We start from the raw sequence: 22,843 nt of genomic DNA, 5'->3' as shown, positions 1-22,843 counted from the left end.
CTATGTACATTATCACCTATGTGCATTATCTCCTATGTGCATTATCACCTATGTGCATTATCACCTATGTGCAGTATCACCTATGTGCATTATCTCCTATGTACATTAACTCCTATGTGCATTATCACCTATGTGCATTATCACCTATGTGCAGTATCACCTATGTACATTATCTTCTATGTGCATTAGCACCTATGTGCATTATCACCTATGTACATTATCACCTATGTACATTATCACCTATGTGCAGTATCACCTATGTACATTATCACCTATGTACATTATCACCTATGTGCAGTATCTCCTATGTGCATTAGCACCTATGTGCATTATCACCTATGTGCATTATCACCTATGTCCATTATCACCTATGTGCAGTATCACCTATGTACATTATCACCTATGTGCAGTATCACCTATGTACATTATCACCTATGTGCAGTATCTCCTATGTGCAGTATCTCCTATGTACATTAACACCTATGTGCATTAGCACCTATGTGCACAATCACCTATGTACATTATCTCCTATGTGCATTAGCACCTATGTGCATTATCACCTATGTGCATTATCACCTATGTGCAGTATCACCTATGTGCAGTATCTCCTATGTGCAGTATCACCTATGTCCATTATCTCTGTGATAGATCCTTACAGCACATTACATGTAGTTACTGGTCATTCTCTGTGACAGATCCTTACAGCACATTACATGTAGTTACTGGTCATTCTCTGTGATAGATCCTTACAGCACATTACATGTAGTTACTGGTCATTCTCTGTGACAGATCCTTACAGCACATTACATGTAGTTACTGGTCATTCTCTGTGATAGATCCTTACAGCACATTACATGTAGTTACTGGTCATTCTCTGTGATAGATCCTTACAGCACATTACATGTAGTTACTGGTCATTCTCTGTGATAGATCCTTACAGCACATTACATGTAGTTACTGGTCATTCTCTGTGATAGATCCTTACAGCACATTACATGTAGTTACTGGTCATTCTCTGTGATAGATCCTTACAGCACATTACATGTAGTTACTGGTCATTCTCTGTGATAGATCCTTACAGCACATTACATGTAGTTACTGGTCATTCTCTGTGATAGATCCTTACAGCACATTACATGTAGTTACTGGTCATTCTCTGTGATAGATCCTTACAGCACATTACATGTAGTTACTGGTCATTCTCTGTGATAGATCCTTACAGCACATTACATGTAGTTACTGGTCATTCTCTGTGATAGATCCTTACAGCACATTACATGTAGTTACTGGTCATTCTCTGCGATAGATCCTTACAGCACATTACATGTAGTTACTGGTCATTCTCTGCGATAGATCCTTACAGCACATTACATGTAGTTACTGGTCATTCTCTGTGATAGATCCTTACAGCACATTACATGTAGTTACTGGTCATTCTCTGTGATAGATCCTTACAGCACATTACATGTAGTTACTGGTCATTCTCTGTGATAGATCCTTACAGCACATTACATGTAGTTACTGGTCATTCTCTGTGATAAATCCTTACAGCACATTACATGTAGTTACTGGTCATTCTCTGTGACAGATCCTTACAGCACATTACATGTAGTTACTGGTCATTCTCTGTGATAGATCCTTACAGCACATTACATGTAGTTACTGGTCATTCTCTGTGATAGATCCTTACAGCACATTACATGTAGTTACTGGTCATTCTCTGTGATAGATCCTTACAGCACATTACATGTAGTTACTGGTCATTCTCTGTGATAGATCCTTACAGCACATTACATGTAGTTACTGGTCATTCTCTGTGATAGATCCTTACAGCACATTACATGTAGTTACTGGTCACTCTCTGTGATAGATCCTTACAGCACATTACATGTAGTTACTGGTCATTCTCTGTGATAGATCCTTACAGCACATTACATGTAGTTACTGGTCATTCTCTGTGACAGATCCTTACAGCACATTACATGTAGTTACTGGTCATTCTCTGTGATAGATCCTTACAGCACATTACATGTAGTTACTGGTCATTCTCTGTGATAGATCCTTACAGCACATTACATGTAGTTACTAGGGGTGTGCACCGGCCACTTTTCGTGTTTTGTGTTTTGGTTTTGGATCTGGATCTTTCTTCGTGTTTTGGATCTGGATTGGTTTTGCCAAAACCACCCTTCCGTGTTTTGGGTTCTGGGTTTTGTGTTTTGGATCTGTATTTTTTTGAAAAAAAGCATAAAAACAGCTAAAATCACAGAATTTGTAGGTTTTTCTGCTCCTATGCTATTATTAACCTCAATAACCTTAATTTCCACTCATTTCCAGTCTATTCTGAACACCTCACACCTCACAATAGTGTTTTTATGTCCAAAAGGTTGCACCGAGGTAGCTGGATGACTATGCTAAGCGACACGAGTGGGCGGCACAAACACGTGACCCATCTAGGAGTGACACTGCAGTGGCAGGCAGGATGGCAGTTAGAAAAACTAGGCCCCAAACTGTACATAATGCAAAGAAAAAAAGAGGTGCAAGATGGAATTGTCCTTGGGCCCTCCCACCCACTCTTATGTTGTATAAACAGGACATGCACACTTTAACAAATCAATCATTTCAGCGCCAGGGTCTGCCACACAACTGTGGCTGAAATGATTGGTTCGTTTGGGCCCCCACAAAACAAGCTGGCAATTAATGTGTCCCTGCACAAACTGGCTCTACGGAGGCAAGATGTCATCCTCATCCTCCTCATCCACCGATTCCTCACCCTCTTCAGTGTGTACATCCTCATCCTCACAAAGTATTAACTCGTCCCCACTTGAATCCACCACCACAGGTCCCTCTGTACCTTCTGGAGGCTGGTCTCCCTGGAAGAGCTGATAATTCATTTTGATGAACATCATCTTCTCCACATTCTGTGGAAGCAACCTCCTACGCCTTTCGCTGACAAGGTTCCCGGCTGCACTAAACACTCTTTCGGAGTACACACTGGAGGGGGGGCAACTCAGGTAAAATAGAGCCAGTTTGTACAGGGGCCTCCAAATTGCCTCTTTTTCCTGCCAGTACAGGTATGGACTGTCTGACATGCCTACTTGGATGCTGTCACCGATGTAATCCTCCACCATTCTGTCAATGGTGACAGTATCATATGCAGTGACAGTAGACATGTCAGAAATTGTTGCCAGGTCCTTCAGTCCGGACCAGATGTCCAAACTTGGTCCTGCCTGCCCTGCATCACCGCCAGCGGGTTGCTTAGGATACCTAAGTTTTTTCCTGGCAGCCCCAGTTGCGGGAGAAAATGAAGAAGGAGCCGTTGACGTGTCACGTTCCGCTTCAGCTGACAGTGTGTTCACCAGCAGGTCTTTGCACCTCTGCAGGCTTGTGTCGGCCGGAAAGAGAGACACCACATAGGCTTTAAACCTAGGATCGAGCACGGTGGCCAAAATGTAGTGGTCTGATTTCAACAGATTGACCACCCTGGAATCCTGGCAAAGCGAATGAAGGGCTTCATCCACAAGTCCCACATGCCGAGCGGAATCGCTCCGTCTTAGCTTCTCCTTCACTTTCTCCAGCTGCTTCTGCAAAAGCCTGATGAGGGGAATGACCTGACTCAAGCTGGCAGTGTCTGAACTGACTTCACGTGTGGCAAGTTCGAAGGGCTGAAGAACCTTGCACAACACGGAAATCATTCTCCACTGCGCTTGAGTCAGGTGCATACCCCCTCCTTTGCCTATGTCATAGGTGGATGTATAGGCTTGTATGGCCTTTTGCTGCTCCTCCATCCTCTGAAGCATATAGAGGGTTGAGTTCCACCGCGTCACAACCTCTTGCTTCAGGTGATGGCGGGGCAGGTTCAAGAGTGTTTGCTGGCGCTCCAGTCTTCGGCACGCAGTCGCTGAATGGCGAAAGTGGCCAGAAATTTTTCGGGCCACCCAAAGCGTCTCCTGCACGCCCCTGTCGCTTTTCAGAAAATTCTGCACCACCAAGTTTATTGTGTGAGCAAAACATGGGACGTGCTGGAATTTGCCCAGATGTAATGCCCGCACAATATTGGTGGCGTTGTCAGATATCACAAATCCCCAGGAGAGTCTAAGTGGGGTAAGCCACTGGGCGATGATTTCCCTCAGTTTCTCTAAGAGGTTGTCGGCGGTGTGCCTCTTACTGAAACCGGTGATACACAGCGTAGCCTGCCTTGTAACGAGCTGGCGTTTCTGAGATGCTGCTACTGGTGACGCTGCTGCTGTTGCTGCGTAAGGTGATACATCTACCCAGTGGGCTGTCACAGTCATATAGTCCTTAGTCTGCCCTGTTCCACTTGTCCACATGTCCGTGGTTAAGTGGACATTGTGTACAACGGCATTTTTCAGGACACTGAGGACACTTTTTCTGACGTTTCTGTACAGTCTCGGTATCGCCTGCCTAGTGAAGTGGAATCTAGACGGGATTTGGAACCGGGGACACACTACCTCCATCAATTGTCTAAATCCCACTGCACTAATGGCGGATACCGGACGCACGTCTAACACCAACATAGCAGTCAAGGCCTCAGTTATACGTTTTGCTTCAGGATGACTGCTGTCGTACTTCATCCTCCTCGCTAAGGACTGTTGGAGGGTCAATTGTTTAGTAAAAGTAGTGGTGTTCCTACTTCCTCTCTGGGATGATGAACGACTCCCAGCAGCAGCAGCAACAGCAGCAGCGGCAGCAGTAGGCGTAGCAATGCAGGATCCTCCGGAGGAATCCCGGATAGGAGAGTCAGTCATGCCAGTGATATGGCCTGCAGGACTACTTCCGATCCTGACTAAGGAGGAAATTGACGAGGAGGGAGTTGACGGTGTGGTTTGCAGGCGCTTGGATACAACAGGACAACGGGATTTAGGTGTCCCTGGACTGCTTACGGTCTGAGCCAAAGTTTCTGAACTTGACAGTAACTTTTTATGAACGCGCTGCAGGTGCCGTATAAGGGAGGATGTTCCTAGGTGGTTGACGTCCCTACCCCTACTTATTTCACCTTTACATATGGTACATATGGCAAGACAGTTGTTGTCCGGATTTGGATAGAAATATTGCCAGACCAAAGAGGTGGAATGTTTGGTCTTCTGCCCAGGCATGACCGTGATGGGCTTTTTCATCCCACGGACAACAACTGTCTCCCCCGGAGCCTGATTTAAACAAACCACATCACCATCAGAATCCTCCTCGCCAACTTCCTCCTCAGCGCCAGCTACACCAGTATCCTCATCCTGTTGTACTTCAACAGTGACATCTTCAATTTGCATATCAGCAAGTGGACTGTGGGTGCTCCTTTCAGCACTTGCAGGGGGCGTGCAAATGGTGGAAAGAGCCACCTCTTCCCGTCCAGTGCTGGGAAGGTCAGGCATCGCAACCACCACCACACTTGGACTCTCTTTGGGGATTTGTGATATCTTCTTAGAAAGCACAGTTCTTCGCTGTGCTTTTGCCAGCTTAACTCTTTTGATTTTTTTAGTGGGAGGAGTGCTTCCATCGTCATGTGAAGCTGAACCACTAGTCATGAACATACTAGGGATCGACCTTAGCCGTTCCTTGCCACTCCGTGTCGTAAATGGCATATTGGCAAGTTTACGTTTCTCTTCAGCTGATTTAAATGTCTTTTTCAAGGTCATTTTCCTGAACTTTGCCATTTGGGATTGTATGTGCCCTCTACTATGACATTGGGCATCGGCCTTGGCAGACGACGTTGATGGCATGTTATCGTCTATGTCATGACTAGTGGCAGCAGCTTCAGCACTAGGAGGAAGTGGTTCTTGATCTTTCTCTATTTTATTTTTATCGGAGAAAGTTTGGTCCTCCATTTATGTTATATCGATTTGATATATACGTGCGGCTAAACACAGAAAATAAATTTTTTTTTGGTTCGGACTGGAGTGTACTTTGTGGGTTACAGCACCCTTTAACGGTCAAGCCAGCCGGCCCTTTACTTATGACACAGGCGCACTCTTGGCACTACTTTGTTGATGCACGTGCGGCTACTGCGCACACAATTCACAAACACAGAAAATAATTTTTTTTTGGTTTGGACTGGAGTGTACTTTGGGGGTTACAGCACCCTTTAACGGTCAAGCCAGCCGGCCCTTTACTTATGACACAGGCGCACGCTTGGCACTACTTTGTTGATGCACGTGCGGCTACTGCGCACACAATTCACAAACACAGAAAATAATTTTTTTTTGGTTTGGACTGGAGTGTACTTTCGGGGGTTACAGCACCCTTTAACGGTCAAGCCAGCCGGCCCTTTACTTATGACACAGGCGCACGCTTGGCACTACTTTGTTGATGCACGTGCGGCTACTGCGCACACAATTCACAAACACAGAAAATAATTTTTTTTTAGGTTTGGACTGGAGTGTACTTTCGGGGGTTACAGCACCCTTAACGGTCAAGCCAGCCGGCCCTTTACTTATGACACAGGCGCACGCTTGGCACTACTTTGTTGATGCACGTGCGGCTACTGCGCACACAATTCACAAACACAGAAAATAATTTTTTTTTTGGTTTGGACTGGAGTGTACTTTCGGGGGTTACAGCACCCTTAACGGTCAAGCCAGCCGGCCCTTTACTTATGACACAGGCGCACGCTTGGCACTACTTTGTTGATGCACGTGCGGCTACTGCGCACACAATTCACAAACACAGAAAATAATTTTTTTTTTGGTTTGGACTGGAGTGTACTTTCGGGAGTTACAGCACCCTTAACGGTCAAGCCAGCCGGCCCTTTACTTATGACACAGGCGCACGCTTGGCACTACTTTGTTGATGCACGTGCGGCTACTGCGCACACAATTCACAAACACAGAAAATAATTTTTTTTGGGTTTGGACTGGAGTGTACTTTCAGGGGTTACAGCACCCTTTAACGGTCAAGCCAGCCGGCCCTTTACTTATGACACAGGCGCACGCTTGGCACTACTTTGTTGATGCACGTGCGGCTACTGCGCACACAATTCACAAACACAGAAAATAATTTTTTTTTGGTTTGGACTGGAGTGTACTTTCGGGGGTTACAGCACCCTTTAACGGTCAAGCCAGCCGGCCCTTTACTTATGACACAGGCGCACTCTTGGCACTACTTTGTTGATGCACGTGCGGCTACTGCGCACACAATTCACAAACACAGAAAATAATTTTTTTTTAGGTTTGGACTGGAGTGTACTTTCGGGGGTTACAGCACCCTTAACGGTCAAGCCAGCCGGCCCTTTACTTATGACACAGGCGCACGCTTGGCACTACTTTGTTGATGCACGTGCGGCTACTGCGCACACAATTCACAAACACAGAAAATAATTTTTTTTTGGTTTGGACTGGAGTGTACTTTCGGGGGTTACAGCACCCTTTAACGGTCAAGCCAGCCGGCCCTTTACTTATGACACAGGCGCACGCTTGGCACTACTTTGTTGATGCACGTGCGGCTACTGCGCACACAATTCACAAACACAGAAAATAATTTTTTTTTAGGTTTGGACTGGAGTGTACTTTCGGGGGTTACAGCACCCTTAACGGTCAAGCCAGCCGGCCCTTTACTTATGACACAGGCGCACGCTTGGCACTACTTTGTTGATGCACGTGCGGCTACTGCGCACACAATTCACAAACACAGAAAATAATTTTTTTTTTGGTTTGGACTGGAGTGTACTTTCGGGGGTTACAGCACCCTTAACGGTCAAGCCAGCCGGCCCTTTACTTATGACACAGGCGCACGCTTGGCACTACTTTGTTGATGCACGTGCGGCTACTGCGCACACAATTCACAAACACAGAAAATAATTTTTTTTTTGGTTTGGACTGGAGTGTACTTTCGGGGGTTACAGCACCCTTAACGGTCAAGCCAGCCGGCCCTTTACTTATGACACAGGCGAACGCTTGACACTACTTTGTTGATGCACGTGCGGCTACTGCGCACACAATTCACAAACACAGAAAATAATTTTTTTTTGGTTTGGACTGGAGTGTACTTTCAGGGGTTACAGCACCCTTTAACGGTCAAGCCAGCCGGCCCTTTACTTATGACACAGGCGCACGCTTGGCACTACTTTGTTGATGCACGTGCGGCTACTGCGCACACAATTCACAAACACAGAAAATAATTTTTTTTTGGTTTGGACTGGAGTGTACTTTCGGGGGTTACAGCACCCTTTAACGGTCAAGCCAGCCGGCCCTTTACTTATGACACAGGGGCACTCTTGGCACTACTTTGTTGATGCACGTGCGGCTACTGCGCACACAATTCACAAACACAGAAAATAATTTTTTTTTAGGTTTGGACTGGAGTGTACTTTCGGGGGTTACAGCACCCTTAACGGTCAAGCCAGCCGGCCCTTTACTTATGACACAGGCGCACGCTTGGCACTACTTTGTTGATGCACGTGCGGCTACTGCGCACACAATTCACAAACACAGAAAATAATTTTTTTTTGGTTTGGACTGGAGTGTACTTTCGGGGGTTACAGCACCCTTTAACGGTCAAGCCAGCCGGCCCTTTACTTATGACACAGGCGCACGCTTGGCACTACTTTGTTGATGCACGTGCGGCTACTGCGCACACAATTCACAAACACAGAAAATAATTTTTTTTTAGGTTTGGACTGGAGTGTACTTTCGGGGGTTACAGCACCCTTAACGGTCAAGCCAGCCGGCCCTTTACTTATGACACAGGCGCACGCTTGGCACTACTTTGTTGATGCACGTGCGGCTACTGCGCACACAATTCACAAACACAGAAAATATATTATTTTTTTAGCACTTGGGGGGAGCACCCCTGATGGACAGAGCACCCCCTGGACAACACTACAGCACCCCTTTAGGACTGGGACACTGCACAGGACTTTGGAACTGACTGCACAACACAGTCCAGCCAGCCCCTATGGACTTTGAAGTAGTGGACACAGCCCCTATTAACAACAGCAGCACAGCACAACACAGCCAGCCCCTATGGACTTTGAAGTAGTGGACAACAGCAGCACTACACTACACTACACTACACAGCACTAACTCCCACCCTCCCTCTTCACTGTCCACAGCCGAGTGAGAAAATGGCGCCGACGCGGGTACCTTATATAGGATCCAAAACCCGCGAGACTCGGAAGGCGGGATGATGACGTTTTGCCTCGATGTCAGATCCGAGTCAGGCGGGAAAAGTCGAGCCTGACTCGGATCGGACTCGGATCGGGGGGGCTCGGGGGGGTTCGGATTTCAGAAATCCGAACCCGCTCACCCCTAGTAGTTACTGGTCATTCTCTGTGATAGATCCTTACAGCACATTACATGTAGTTACTGGTCATTCTCTGTGACAGATCCTTACAGCACATTACATGTAGTTACTGGTCATTCTCTGTGATAGATCCTTACAGCACATTACATGTAGTTACTGGTCATTCTCTGTGACAGATCCTTACAGCACATTACATGTAGTTACTGGTCATTCTCTGTGATAGATCCTTACAGCACATTACATGTAGTTACTGGTCATTCTCTGTGATAGATCCTTACAGCACATTACATGTAGTTACTGGTCATTCTCTGTGATAGATCCTTACAGCACATTACATGTAGTTACTGGTCATTCTCTGTGATAGATCCTTACAGCACATTACATGTAGTTACTGGTCATTCTCTGTGATAGATCCTTACAGCACATTACATGTAGTTACTGGTCATTCTCTGTGATAGATCCTTACAGCAAATTACATGTAGTTACTGGTCATTCTCTGTGATAGATCCTTACAGCAAATTACATGTAGTTACTGGTCATTCTCTGTGATAGATCCTTACAGCACATTACATGTAGTTACTTGGCATTCTCTGTGATAGATCCTTACAGCACATTACATGTAGTTACTGGTCATTCTCTGTGATAGATCCTTACAGCACATTACATGTAGTTACTTGTCATTCTCTGTGATAGATCCTTACAGCACATTACATGTAGTTACTGGTCATTCTCTGCGATAGATCCTTACAGCACATTACATGTAGTTACTGGTCATTCTCTGCGATAGATCCTTACAAGAGATAGATCCTTACAGCAAATTACATGTAGATACTGGTCATTCTCTGTGATAGATCCTTACAGCACATTATATGTAGTTACTGGTCATTCTCTGTGATAGATCCTTACAGCACATTACATGTAGTTACTGGTCATTCTCTGTGATAAATCCTTACAGCACATTACATGTAGTTACTGGTCATTCTCTGTGACAGATCCTTACAGCACATTACATGTAGTTACTGGTCATTCTCTGTGATAGATCCTTACAGCACATTACATGTAGTTACTGGTCATTCTCTGTGATAAATCCTTACAGCACATTACATGTAGTTACTGGTCACTCTCTGTGATAGATCCTTACAGCACATTACATGTAGTTACTGGTCATTCTCTGTGATAGATCCTTACAGCACATTACATGTAGTTACTGGTCATTCTCTGTGATAAATCCTTACAGCACATTACATGTAGATACTGGTCATTCTCTGTGATAGATCCTTACAGCACATTACATGTAGTTACTGGTCATTCTCTGTGATAGATCCTTACAGCACATTACATGTAGTTACTGGTCATTCTCTGTGATAGATCCTTACAGCACATTACATGTAGTTACTGGTCATTCTCTGCGATAGATCCTTACAAGAGATAGATCCTTACAGCAAATTACATGTAGATACTGGTCATTCTCTGTGATAGATCCTTACAGCACATTATATGTAGTTACTGGTCATTCTCTGTGATAGATCCTTACAGCACATTACATGTAGTTACTGGTCATTCTCTGTGATAAATCCTTACAGCACATTACATGTAGTTACTGGTCATTCTCTGTGACAGATCCTTACAGCACATTACATGTAGTTACTGGTCATTCTCTGTGATAGATCCTTACAGCACATTACATGTAGTTACTGGTCATTCTCTGTGATAAATCCTTACAGCACATTACATGTAGTTACTGGTCACTCTCTGTGATAGATCCTTACAGCACATTACATGTAGTTACTGGTCATTCTCTGTGATAGATCCTTACAGCACATTACATGTAGTTACTGGTCATTCTCTGTGATAAATCCTTACAGCACATTACATGTAGATACTGGTCATTCTCTGTGATAGATCCTTACAGCACATTACATGTAGTTACTGGTCATTCTCTGTGATAGATCCTTACAGCACATTACATGTAGTTACTGGTCATTCTCTGTGATAAATCCTTACAGCACATTACATGTAGATACTGGTCATTCTCTGTGATAGATCCTTACAGCACATTACATGTAGTTACTGGTCATTCTCTGTGATAGATCCTTACAGCACATTACATGTAGTTACTGGTCATTCTCTGTGATAGATCCTTACAGCACATTACATGTAGTTACTGGTCATTCTCTGTGATAGATCCTTACAGCACATTACATGTAGTTACTGGTCATTCTCTGTGATAGATCCTTACAGCACATTACATGTAGTTACTGGTCATTCTCTGTGATAGATCCTTACAGCACATTACATGTAGTTACTGGTCATTCTCTGCGATAGATCCTTACAGCACATTACATGTAGTTACTGGTCATTCTCTGCGATAGATCCTTACAGCACATTACATGTAGTTACTGGTCATTCTCTGCGATAGATCCTTACAGCACATTACATGTAGTTACTGGTCATTCTCTGCGATAGATCCTTACAGCACATTACATGTAGTTACTGGTCATTCTCTGCGACAGATCCTTACAGCACATTACATGTAGTTACTGGTCATTCTCTGTGATAGATCCTTACAGCACATTACATGTAGTTACTGGTCATTCTCTGTGATAGATCCTTACAGCACATTACATGTAGTTACTGGTCATTCTCTGTGACAGATCCTTACAGCACATTACATGTAGTTACTGGTCATTCTCTGTGATAGATCCTTACAGCACATTACATGTAGTTACTGGTCATTCTCTGTGATAGATCCTTACAGCACATTACATGTAGTTACTGGTCATTCTCTGTGATAGATCCATACAGCACATTACATGTAGTTACTGGTCATTCTCTGTGATAGATCCTTACAGCACATTACATGTAGTTACTGGTCATTCTCTGTGATAGATCCTTACAGCACATTACATGTAGTTACTGGTCATTCTCTGTGACAGATCCTTACAGCACATTACATGTAGTTACTGGTCATTCTCTGTGATAGATCCTTACAGCACATTACATGTAGTTACTGGTCATTCTCTGTGATAGATCCTTACAGCACATTACATGTAGTTACTGGTCATTCTCTGTGATAGATCCTTACAGCACATTACATGTAGTTACTGGTCACTCTCTGTGATAGATCCTTACAGCACATTACATGTAGTTACTGGTCATTCTCTGTGATAGATCCTTACAGCACATTACATGTAGTTACTGGTCATTCTCTGTGATAGATCCTTACAGCACATTACATGTAGTTACTGGTCACTCTCTGTGATAGATCCTTACAGCACATTACATGTAGTTACTGGTCATTCTCTGTGATAGATCCTTACAGCACATTACATGTAGTTACTGGTCACTCTCTGTGATAGATCCTTACAGCACATTACATGTAGTTACTGGTCATTCTCTGTGATAGATCCTTACAGCACATTACATGTAGTTACGGGTCATTCTCTGTGATAGATCCTTACAGCACATTACATATAGTTACTGGTCATTCTCTGTGATAGATCCTTACAGCACATTACATGTAGTTACTGGTCATTCTCTGTGATAGATCCTTACAGCAAATTACATGTAGATACTGGTCATTCTCTGTGATAGATCCTTACAGCACATTACATGTAGTTACTGGTCATTCTCTGTGATAAATCCTTACAGCACATTACATGTAGTTACTGGTCATTCTCTGTGACAGATCCTTACAGCACATTACATGTAGTTACTGGTCATTCTCTGTGATAGATCCTTACAGCACATTACATGTAGTTACTGGTCATTCTCTGTGACAGATCCTTACAGCACATTACATGTAGTTACTGGTCACTCTCTGTGATAGATCCTTACAGCACATTACATGTAGTTACTGGTCATTCTCTGTGACAGATCCTTACAGCACATTACATGTAGTTACTGGTCATTCTCTGTGACAAATCCTTACAGCACATTACATGTAGTTACTGGTCATTCTCTGTGATAGATCCTTACAGCACATTACATGTAGTTACTGGTCATTCTCTGTGATAGATCCTTACAGCACATTACATGTAGTTACTGGTCATTCTCTGTGATAGATCCTTACAGCACATTACATGTAGTTACTGGTCATTCTCTGTGACAGAATCCTTACAGCACATTACATGTAGTTACTGGTCATTCTCTGTGACAGATCCTTACAGCACATTACATGTAGTTACTGGTCATTCTCTGTGATAGATCCTTACAGCACATTACATGTAGTTACTGGTCATTCTCTGTGATAGATCCTTACAGCACATTACATGTAGTTACTGGTCATTCTCTGTAATAGATCCTTACAGCACATTACATGTAGTTACTGGTCATTCTCTGTGACAGATCCTTATAGCACATTACATGTAGTTACTGGTCATTCTCTGTGATAAATCCTTACAGCACATTACATGTAGTTACTGGTCACTCTCTGTGATAGATCCTTACAGCACATTACATGTAGTTACTGGTCATTCTCTGTGATAGATCCTTACAGCACATTACATGTAGTTACTGGTCATTCTCTGTGATAGATCCTTACAGCACATTACATGTAGTTACTGGTCATTCTCTGTGATAGATCCATACAGCACATTACATGTAGTTACTGGTCATTCTCTGTGATAGATCCTTACAGCACATTACATGTAGTTACTGGTCATTCTCTGTGATAGATCCTTACAGCACATTACATGTAGTTACTGGTCATTCTCTGTGACAGATCCTTACAGCACATTACATGTAGTTACTGGTCATTCTCTGTGATAGATCCTTACAGCACATTACATGTAGTTACTGGTCATTCTCTGTGATAGATCCTTACAGCACATTACATGTAGTTACTGGTCATTCTCTGTGATAGATCCTTACAGCACATTACATGTAGTTACTGGTCACTCTCTGTGATAGATCCTTATAGCACATTACATGTAGTTACTGGTCATTCTCTGTGATAGATCCTTACAGCACATTACATGTAGTTACTGGTCATTCTCTGTGATAGATCCTTACAGCACATTACATGTAGTTACTGGTCACTCTCTGTGATAGATCCTTACAGCACATTACATGTAGTTACTGGTCATTCTCTGTGATAGATCCTTACAGCACATTACATGTAGTTACTGGTCACTCTCTGTGATAGATCCTTACAGCACATTACATGTAGTTACTGGTCATTCTCTGTGATAGATCCTTACAGCACATTACATGTAGTTACGGGTCATTCTCTGTGATAGATCCTTACAGCACATTACATATAGTTACTGGTCATTCTCTGTGATAGATCCTTACAGCACATTACATGTAGTTACTGGTCATTCTCTGTGATAGATCCTTACAGCACATTACATGTAGATACTGGTCATTCTCTGTGATAGATCCTTACAGCACATTACATGTAGTTACTGGTCATTCTCTGTGATAAATCCTTACAGCACATTACATGTAGTTACTGGTCATTCTCTGTGACAGATCCTTACAGCACATTACATGTAGTTACTGGTCATTCTCTGTGACAGATCCTTACAGCACATTACATGTAGTTACTGGTCATTCTCTGTGATAAATCCTTACAGCACATTACATGTAGTTACTGGTCATTCTCTGTGATAGATCCTTACAGCACATTACATGTAGTTACTGGTCATTCTCTGTGATAGATCCTTACAGCACATTACATGTAGTTACTGGTCATTCTCTGTAATAGATCCTTACAGCACATTACATGTAGTTACTGGTCATTCTCTGTGACAGATCCTTATAGCACATTACATGTAGTTACTGGTCATTCTCTGTGATAGATCCTTACAGCACATTACATGTAGTTACTGGTCATTCTCTGTGATAAATCCTTACAGCACATTACATGTAGTTACTGGTCACTCTCTGTGATAGATCCTTACAGCACATTACATGTAGTTACTGGTCATTCTCTGTGATAGATCCTTACAGCACATTACATGTAGTTACTGGTCATTCTCTGTGATAGATCCTTACAGCACATTACATGTAGTTACTGGTCATTCTCTGTGATAAATCCTTACAGCACATTACATGTAGTTACTGGTCATTCTCTGTGATAGATCCTTACAGCACATTACATGTAGTTACTGGTCATTCTCTGTGATAGATCCTTACAGCACATTACATGTAGTTACTGGTCATTCTCTGTGATAGATCCTTACAGCACATTACATGTAGTTACTGGTCATTCACTGTGACAGATCCTTACAGCACATTACATGTAGTTACTGGTCATTCTCTGTGATAGATCCTTACAGCACATTACATGTAGATACTGGTCATTCTCTGTGATAGATCCTTACAGCACATTACATGTAGTTACTGGTCATTCTCTGTGATAGATCCTTACAGCACATTACATGTAGTTACTGGTCATTCTCTGTGATAGATCCTTACAGCACATTACATGTAGTTACTGGTCATTCTCTGTGACAAATCCTTACAGCACATTACATGTAGATACTGGTCATTCTCTGTGATAAATCCTTACAGCACATTACATGTAGTTACTGGTCATTCTCTGTGACAGATCCTTACAGCACATTACATGTAGTTACTGGTCATTCTCTGTGACAGATCCTTACAGCACATTACATGTAGTTACTGGTCATTCTCTGTGATAGATCCTTACAGCACATTACATGTAGTTACTGGTCATTCTCTGTGATAGATCCTTACAGCACATTACATGTAGTTACTGGTCATTCTCTGTGACAGATCCTTACAGCACATTACATGTAGTTACTGGTCATTCTCTGTGATAAATCCTTACAGCACATTACATGTAGTTACTGGTCATTCTCTGTGATAGATCCTTACAGCACATTACATGTAGTTACTGGTCATTCTCTGTGATAGATCCTTACAGCACATTACATGTAGTTACTGGTCATTCTCTGTGACAGATCCTTACAGCACATTACATGTAGTTACTGGTCATTCTCTGTGATAGATCCTTACAGCACATTACATGTAGTTACTGGTCACTCTCTGTGATAGATCCTTACAGCACATTACATGTAGTTACTGGTCACTCTCTGTGATAGATCCTTACAGCACATTACATGTAGTTACTGGTCATTCTCTGTGATAAATCCTTACAGCACATTACATGTAGATACTGGTCATTCTCTGTGATAGATCCTTACAGCACATTACATGTAGTTACTGGTCATTCTCTGTGATAGATCCTTACAGCACATTACATGTAGTTACTGGTCATTCTCTGTGATAGATCCTTACAGCACATTACATGTAGTTACTGGTCATTCTCTGTGATAGATCCTTACAGCACATTACATGTAGTTACTGGTCATTCTCTGTGATAAATCCTTACAGCACATTACATGTAGTTACTGGTCATTCTCTGTGACAGATCCTTACAGCACATTACATGTAGTTACTGGTCATTCTCTGTGATAGATCCTTACAGCACATTACATGTAGTTACTGGTCATTCTCTGTGATAGATCCTTACAGCACATTACATGTAGTTACTGGTCATTCTCTGTGATAGATCCTTACAGCACATTACATGTAGTTACTGGTCATTCTCTGTGATAGATCCTTACAGCACATTACATGTAGTTACTGGTCATTCTCTGTGATAGATCCTTACAGCACATTACATATAGTTACTGGTCATTCTCTGTGATAGATCCTTACAGCACATTACATATAGTTACTGGTCATTCTCTGTGATAGATCCTTACAGCACATTACATGTAGTTACTGGTCATTCTCTGTGATAGATCCTTACAGCACATTACATGTAGTTACTGGTCATTCTCTGTGATAGATCCTTACAGCACATTACATGTAGTTACTGGTCATTCTCTGTGATAGATCCTTACAGCAAATGTCCACTGACACCATTACAGATATGGCCGTGATGACAGCTTAATATAGGAAAATATATACTCTCATAGGAATGTTTCAGTGAGGATTATAAGGCTGGATACTCTATGTATACAAGGGAACTATATTACGGTCCTGCAAAATAGGGGACTATTGTGCAAAGAAGTAGTATTGGATAGAATCATGAGATTATATATTTATATATATATATATATATATATATATGATATTGGTTCATAGTATCAGTCCTGTTGGTATTGCAGTAAGTGTCATCGATAGGATTATGCTCTAACTTTTTATAAGGTTCAAAATAAGACCTGTCTTCTGTATCTGAACAGTACAGGTAGGGTGGTGATTCTATAATTACTAATAGAAGAACATTTATGTCCTGTGGACAGTGATCCATAATTATAGTGGGGAATATATGTAAGAAAGGGCAGTCATTTGCTGATAAGGGCCCTCATTCAGAGCCGTACGCTCTGAGCAGAGCGCACGCTCTGAATGAGGGCCGGGCTCCATTTTCATGGAGCGTCCTCCTGGACGCTCGTATAGCTGTGGGTCACCACCCACAGGCTATACGAGCGTGCATTTTGATGGCCGCGATGGTCGTGACCATCTCGACCATCGAAATTGCGAGCCGGAGCCTGCGGTTGAGGTTTTCAACCGCAAGCTCCGGAGTGATTTTGGCTCTATCAGAGCCAAAATCACTCCCACTGACATCACTAGTGATGTCAGTGGGCCGGCTTCTGACGGGAGGCGTTCCCGTGGGAACGCCCCCGTCAGGGAGGCACGCCCCCGGCATGCCCACCAAAGGGGGCGTGCTGTCAATCAACATTGACAGCACGCCCCCTTTGATCGGACACAACGAGCGAAGGAAAGTCCTTCGCTCGTCGTGTCTGGCGCATGCGCACGACGGAGCTCCCTCCGTCGTGCGCATGCTCAGTGCAGACCATCGACCCACTTGCGAGCGGACAGCCGCTCGCGAGTGGGTCTGAATCAGGCCCAAGGATAGTAAAGGTAATTATTGAATGAAATCCAACATGAGGGAGGAAAGTAATCTTACATAGACATAGATAAAGATGGAAAGACAGGACGGTGGGATTAGTGTTTAGAAATGAAGGTGCTGTCATTTATATATTCATTGGGTCCATTAGGTGCGAGGGCTCCAAGTTTAAATGTCCATAAGCTTTCCTGTTTGACGGGTTCCCTAGTCAGATCCCCACCTCTGATTCCGAGGCGTATTTCTTCCAATCCCTACGCTTGCATTAGTCGAAGGTCACCCTGATGTTTGTAGTGAAAATGTTTAGCTACTACAGTTAGTTGTTTAATTTTGATTAAGTCTAAAGCTGCATACACACACAACGATTTTTTGATCGATTATCGTTAAATGATATTGTTTAACGATAATAGTTTCTAAAAATCGTTCACTTTCTGAGTCAAACGATGAACGATTATCGTTCATGCGCGTTCATGTTTGTACTTCAGTCAGGCTTGTCAACTGAACGATTTTCAGTAAGTTAATATGCAAAAATCTTTTGTAGTTCATAAAAATCGTTCATTACATTTAAATGAACATAGTAAATGACCAACTTTAGTAAGCGATTTTAGTTCATTTTTTCAAGGGAAAAAATCCTTTACTAAAATCGTTCATTTACAAAATCATTGTGTGTGTATGCACCTAAAGCTGCATACACACACGACGATTGAGTTAATGAACGATTTTAGTAAACGATTTTCTACCTTAAAAAAATGAACTAAAATCGCTTACTAAAGTTGGTCATTTACTATGTTCATTTAAATGTAATGAACGATTTTTATGAACTACAAACGATTTTTGCATATTAACTTAATGAAAATCGTTGAGTTGACAAGTCTGACTGAACTACAAACTACAAACATGAACGCGCATGAACAATAATCGTTCATCGTTTGACTCAGAAAATTAACGATTTTTTCAAACGATTATCGTTAAACGATATCATTTAACGATAATCGTTCAAAAAATCGTTGTGTGTGTATGCAGCTTTAAGCTGGCATCCTTACTGTCCCTACATGTTCCAGAATGCGCTGTTTCAGCATTCTAGTGGTCATTCCTACATATCTTGCTCCACACTCACAATAGATATAGTATACCACTCCTTAGGTTCTGCAATTAATATAATTAGATATCTTGATGGCATTACCATATCTGTCAACTACCTCTATTTTCCTGGTCATGTATTGACACGATTTGCAGGACTCACATGGAAAAGATCCTACAATCCTTGGTGGTTTGGGTATATTCCTTGTATAGTGGCTGTGTGTCAACTGGTCTCGTAGGTTAGGACTTCTCCTCCAGCTCATGGAGACACGTTTGTCCAGACACTTCCATAGATCGTCATCCAGCAGTAATCTATGCCAGTGTTTTTGGATGATCACCTGGATTGTTTTCCACTCTTGACAAAAGTTACCAACAAAGCTTAAGGATTCTTTGCCTTGTTCCTTTTGGTCCCTCTTATTCTGGAATATCAGTGTATCTCTTTGTACCCTTGCAATGGATGTTCTGGATTTTTTAATGGAGTTGTGACTATATGCTCTTTCCCTTAGTCTTGCCTAGAGATTGTCACCCTGGTGGTTAAAGGTGACATCATCTGAGCAATTTCTGCATAGGCGTAGGAACTCTCCTTTAGGGATGTTTTCAATCATTGGGGGAAAGTGGCAGCTAGTTTGGTGTAACTGGCTATTCGTAGCTGTGCTCTTTCTGTAAAGCTCCGTCTCCAGGTAGCCACTTTCATTTTTGTATATTCTGAGATCCAAAAAGGGAATACTCATGTTACTGATCTCCTTGGTGAGTGACAAGTTTAGAGTGTTATTGTTAAGTTTGCTGATAAATTCCAATAAGAGTTCCTTAGCACCATCCCAGATGATAAAGATGTCATCTATGTATCGGTGCCAAGCCATCACATGTTTGGTATAGTATAGATGTCATTGTTTTATTGGAACACGTGCTACCACTCCCACCAGCCTAGAACTAAATTTGCATAAGTGGGGGCACAGGCTGCTCCCACCGCTGTGCCCCTGACTTGGAGAAAGAATTTATCGTCAAATGTGAAGAGGTTATAGTTCAAAATGAATCGTAATAATTCCAAGAGGAGATCTTGGAAGTCGCCCCTCTCCTCCATACTCAGGAAATATTCTACTGCTCTCAGTTCTTGATCATAGTCAATGCTGGTGCACAGTGCCTCCACATCAAGGCTGAACAATAGTTGACCCTCATCCAGTTTCACATCATGTAATTTAGTCAATATGTTGGCTGTGTCTCTGATATATGAAGTTAGTCCTAGTACAAAGTGCCATAGGTGCAGGTCGAGAAATGCACTTGCTTTATCTGATAATCCTCACTACTTTCTATGCATTTAGCAGAATGTCTCCTGTTATATACCCTCTCTCTCTCCTGTTATATACCCTGTATCTCTTCCATTATATACCCCCTTTCTCTCCCCAGAACCCACAGGGCTAAAATGCCACGTCTGCGGTAGCCCCACTGAATGTAGAACAGTCAAGGAGGCGACAGACTGTGGCCCAGAGTTTGACTGCTGCTTGAAAGTTCACACCGCAACATATGATGGTGACACCCCTGATCAGAATATGGGTGAGTATCCACATTGTACCCGTCTGCCTCTACCACATATTGGGGTACATGTATCAAATTTTAATATCAACTTTTGTCCTGCCTTTCCCCCGATAAAAGGGGTTATTATTCCTACTTATTACTAAGATGGCTGACCATGGAGAAAACAGCGTATCCCAGCGACGCGGTGGTGTGTGTTAGTATTGTTGCTGTCACAGCCAGCGATAGTTGTGAAGCATTATGGGATACTTGCTAAGTGATGAGAAGATGAGCTTTTCAGCTTTTGTCCTCAGGATGGCGCTATGTGTTATGTAGCAGTCCCGTAATTGCTCCAGTTCCATATCACAGCAGCACTGGAGATGAGCGGAGGGATGAGTTATTACATCACCTCTCCAGCAACTCTATGTCATACATCTTAGCATAAAGCTTCCTGCATTGCTGCACTAAGCACTGAGAAAAGCCTCCCCCCCTCTGCACCTGCGGGGTCCTCACCCTCTGACTCTCCCTCTCTCTCTCCTGCACCTGCGGGGTCCTCACCCTCTGACTCTCCGTCTCTGCACCTGCGGGGTCCTCACCCTCTGACTCTCCCTCTCTCTCATGCACCTGCAGGGTCCTCACCCTCTGACTCTCCCTACTGCACCTGCGGGGTCCTCACCCTCTGACTCTCCCTCTCTCTTCTGCACCTGCGGGGTCCTCACCCTCTGACTCTCCCTCTCTCTTCTGCACCTGCGGGGTCCTCACCCTCTGACTCTCCCTATTGCAACTGCAGGGTCCTCACCCTCTGACTCTTCCTCTCTCTCCTGCACCTGCGGGGTCCTCACCCTCTGACTCTCCCTCCCCATTCTGCACCTGCGGGGTCCTCACCCTCTGACTCTCCCTCTCTCTCCTGTACCTGCGGGGTCCTCACCCTTTGACTCTCCCTTTCTCTCCTGTACCTGCGGGGTCCTCACCCTCTGACTCTCCCTCTCTCTCCTGCACCTGCGGGGTCCTCACCCTCTGACTCTCCCTACTGCACCTGCGGGGTCCTCACCCTCTGACTCTTCCTCTCTCTCCTGCACCTGCGGGGTCCTCACCCTCTGACTCTTCCTCTTTCCTGCACCTGCGGGCTCCTCACCCTCTGACTCTCCCTCCTGCACCTGCGGGGTCCTCACCCTCTGACTCTCCCTCCTGCACCTGCGGGGTCCTCACCCTCTGACTCTCCCTCTCTCTCCTGCACCTGCGGGCTCCTCACCCTCTGACTCTCCCTCCTGCACCTGCGAGGTCCTCACACTCTCTCTCCTCTACCTGTGGGGTCCTCACCCTCTGACTCTCCCTCTCCCTCCTGCACCTGCGGGGTCCTCACCCTCTGACTCTCCCTCCTGCACCTGCGGGGTCCTCACCCTCTGACTCTCCCTCTCTCTCCTGCAGTCTGGGGACGCTCCTCACCCTCTGACTCTCCCTCCTGCACCTGCGAGGTCCTCACACTCTCCCTCCTGCACCTGCGGGGTCCTCACCCTCTGACTCTCCCTCTCTCTCCTGCAGTCTGGGGACGCTCCTGCACCACAAAGAAGAAGTGTGATGCTGAATCCGCTAAAGCTAAAGCTGCCAAAGTCCAATATGAGCACAACAGAAAAGTTTTCACCTGCTGCCAGACATCATCGTGCAATGCCTGAGATGGCAGCTAGGGGCGCACTGCAGCTGGGAGTCAGTAACTGGAAGATGGAGCCACTGTTTAAACATGTAATAAAATCAGATAAAAAAAAACATGTGTCATTATTCTGAAAATAGACTAATGTCCAAAAAAGTATCTACAAATATTCATATAGCTGTCACACACACACGTAGTGAGGGGGGGGTCAGATGTAAGCTGGGTCACACACACACACACACACACACACAGAGCGGGGGGACAGATGTAAGCCAGGTCTCACACACACACACACACACACACATACACACACACACACACACATACACACACACAGTGCCGGGTCAGATGTAAAACAGGTCACACACACATACAGCAGGGGGTCAGATGTAAGCCGGGTCACACACACACATATAGCGGGGAGACAGATGTAAGTCAGGTCACACACACGCATATAGCGGGGAGACAGATGT

General features: G+C 43.7%; 1 protein-coding gene across 1 annotated transcript in view; it reads left to right on the top strand.

The window, feature by feature from the left end:
- The window catches only part of LOC148453777 (uncharacterized), a 38,820-nt gene extending 16,343 nt beyond the window's left edge, over positions 1-22,477 (top strand). Inside the window, exons 3-4 of the mRNA XM_088461728.1 lie at positions 20,618-20,764; positions 22,265-22,477. Coding sequence (XP_088317854.1) covers positions 20,618-20,764; positions 22,265-22,395 — 278 coding nt within the window. The 3' untranslated portion in view covers positions 22,396-22,477. The remainder of the gene's footprint in view (positions 1-20,617; positions 20,765-22,264) is intronic.
- Positions 22,478-22,843: the final 366 nt, after the last annotated feature.

Source organism: Taudactylus pleione, unplaced genomic scaffold (genome assembly GCF_031769625.1).
Source record: "Taudactylus pleione unplaced genomic scaffold, aTauple2 ptg001090l, whole genome shotgun sequence".
NCBI classification, from domain to species: Eukaryota; Metazoa; Chordata; class Amphibia; order Anura; family Myobatrachidae; genus Taudactylus; species Taudactylus pleione.
The sequence above is the reverse complement of the archived record's forward strand: the minus strand, read 5'-3'. Positions and strand labels throughout refer to the sequence as shown.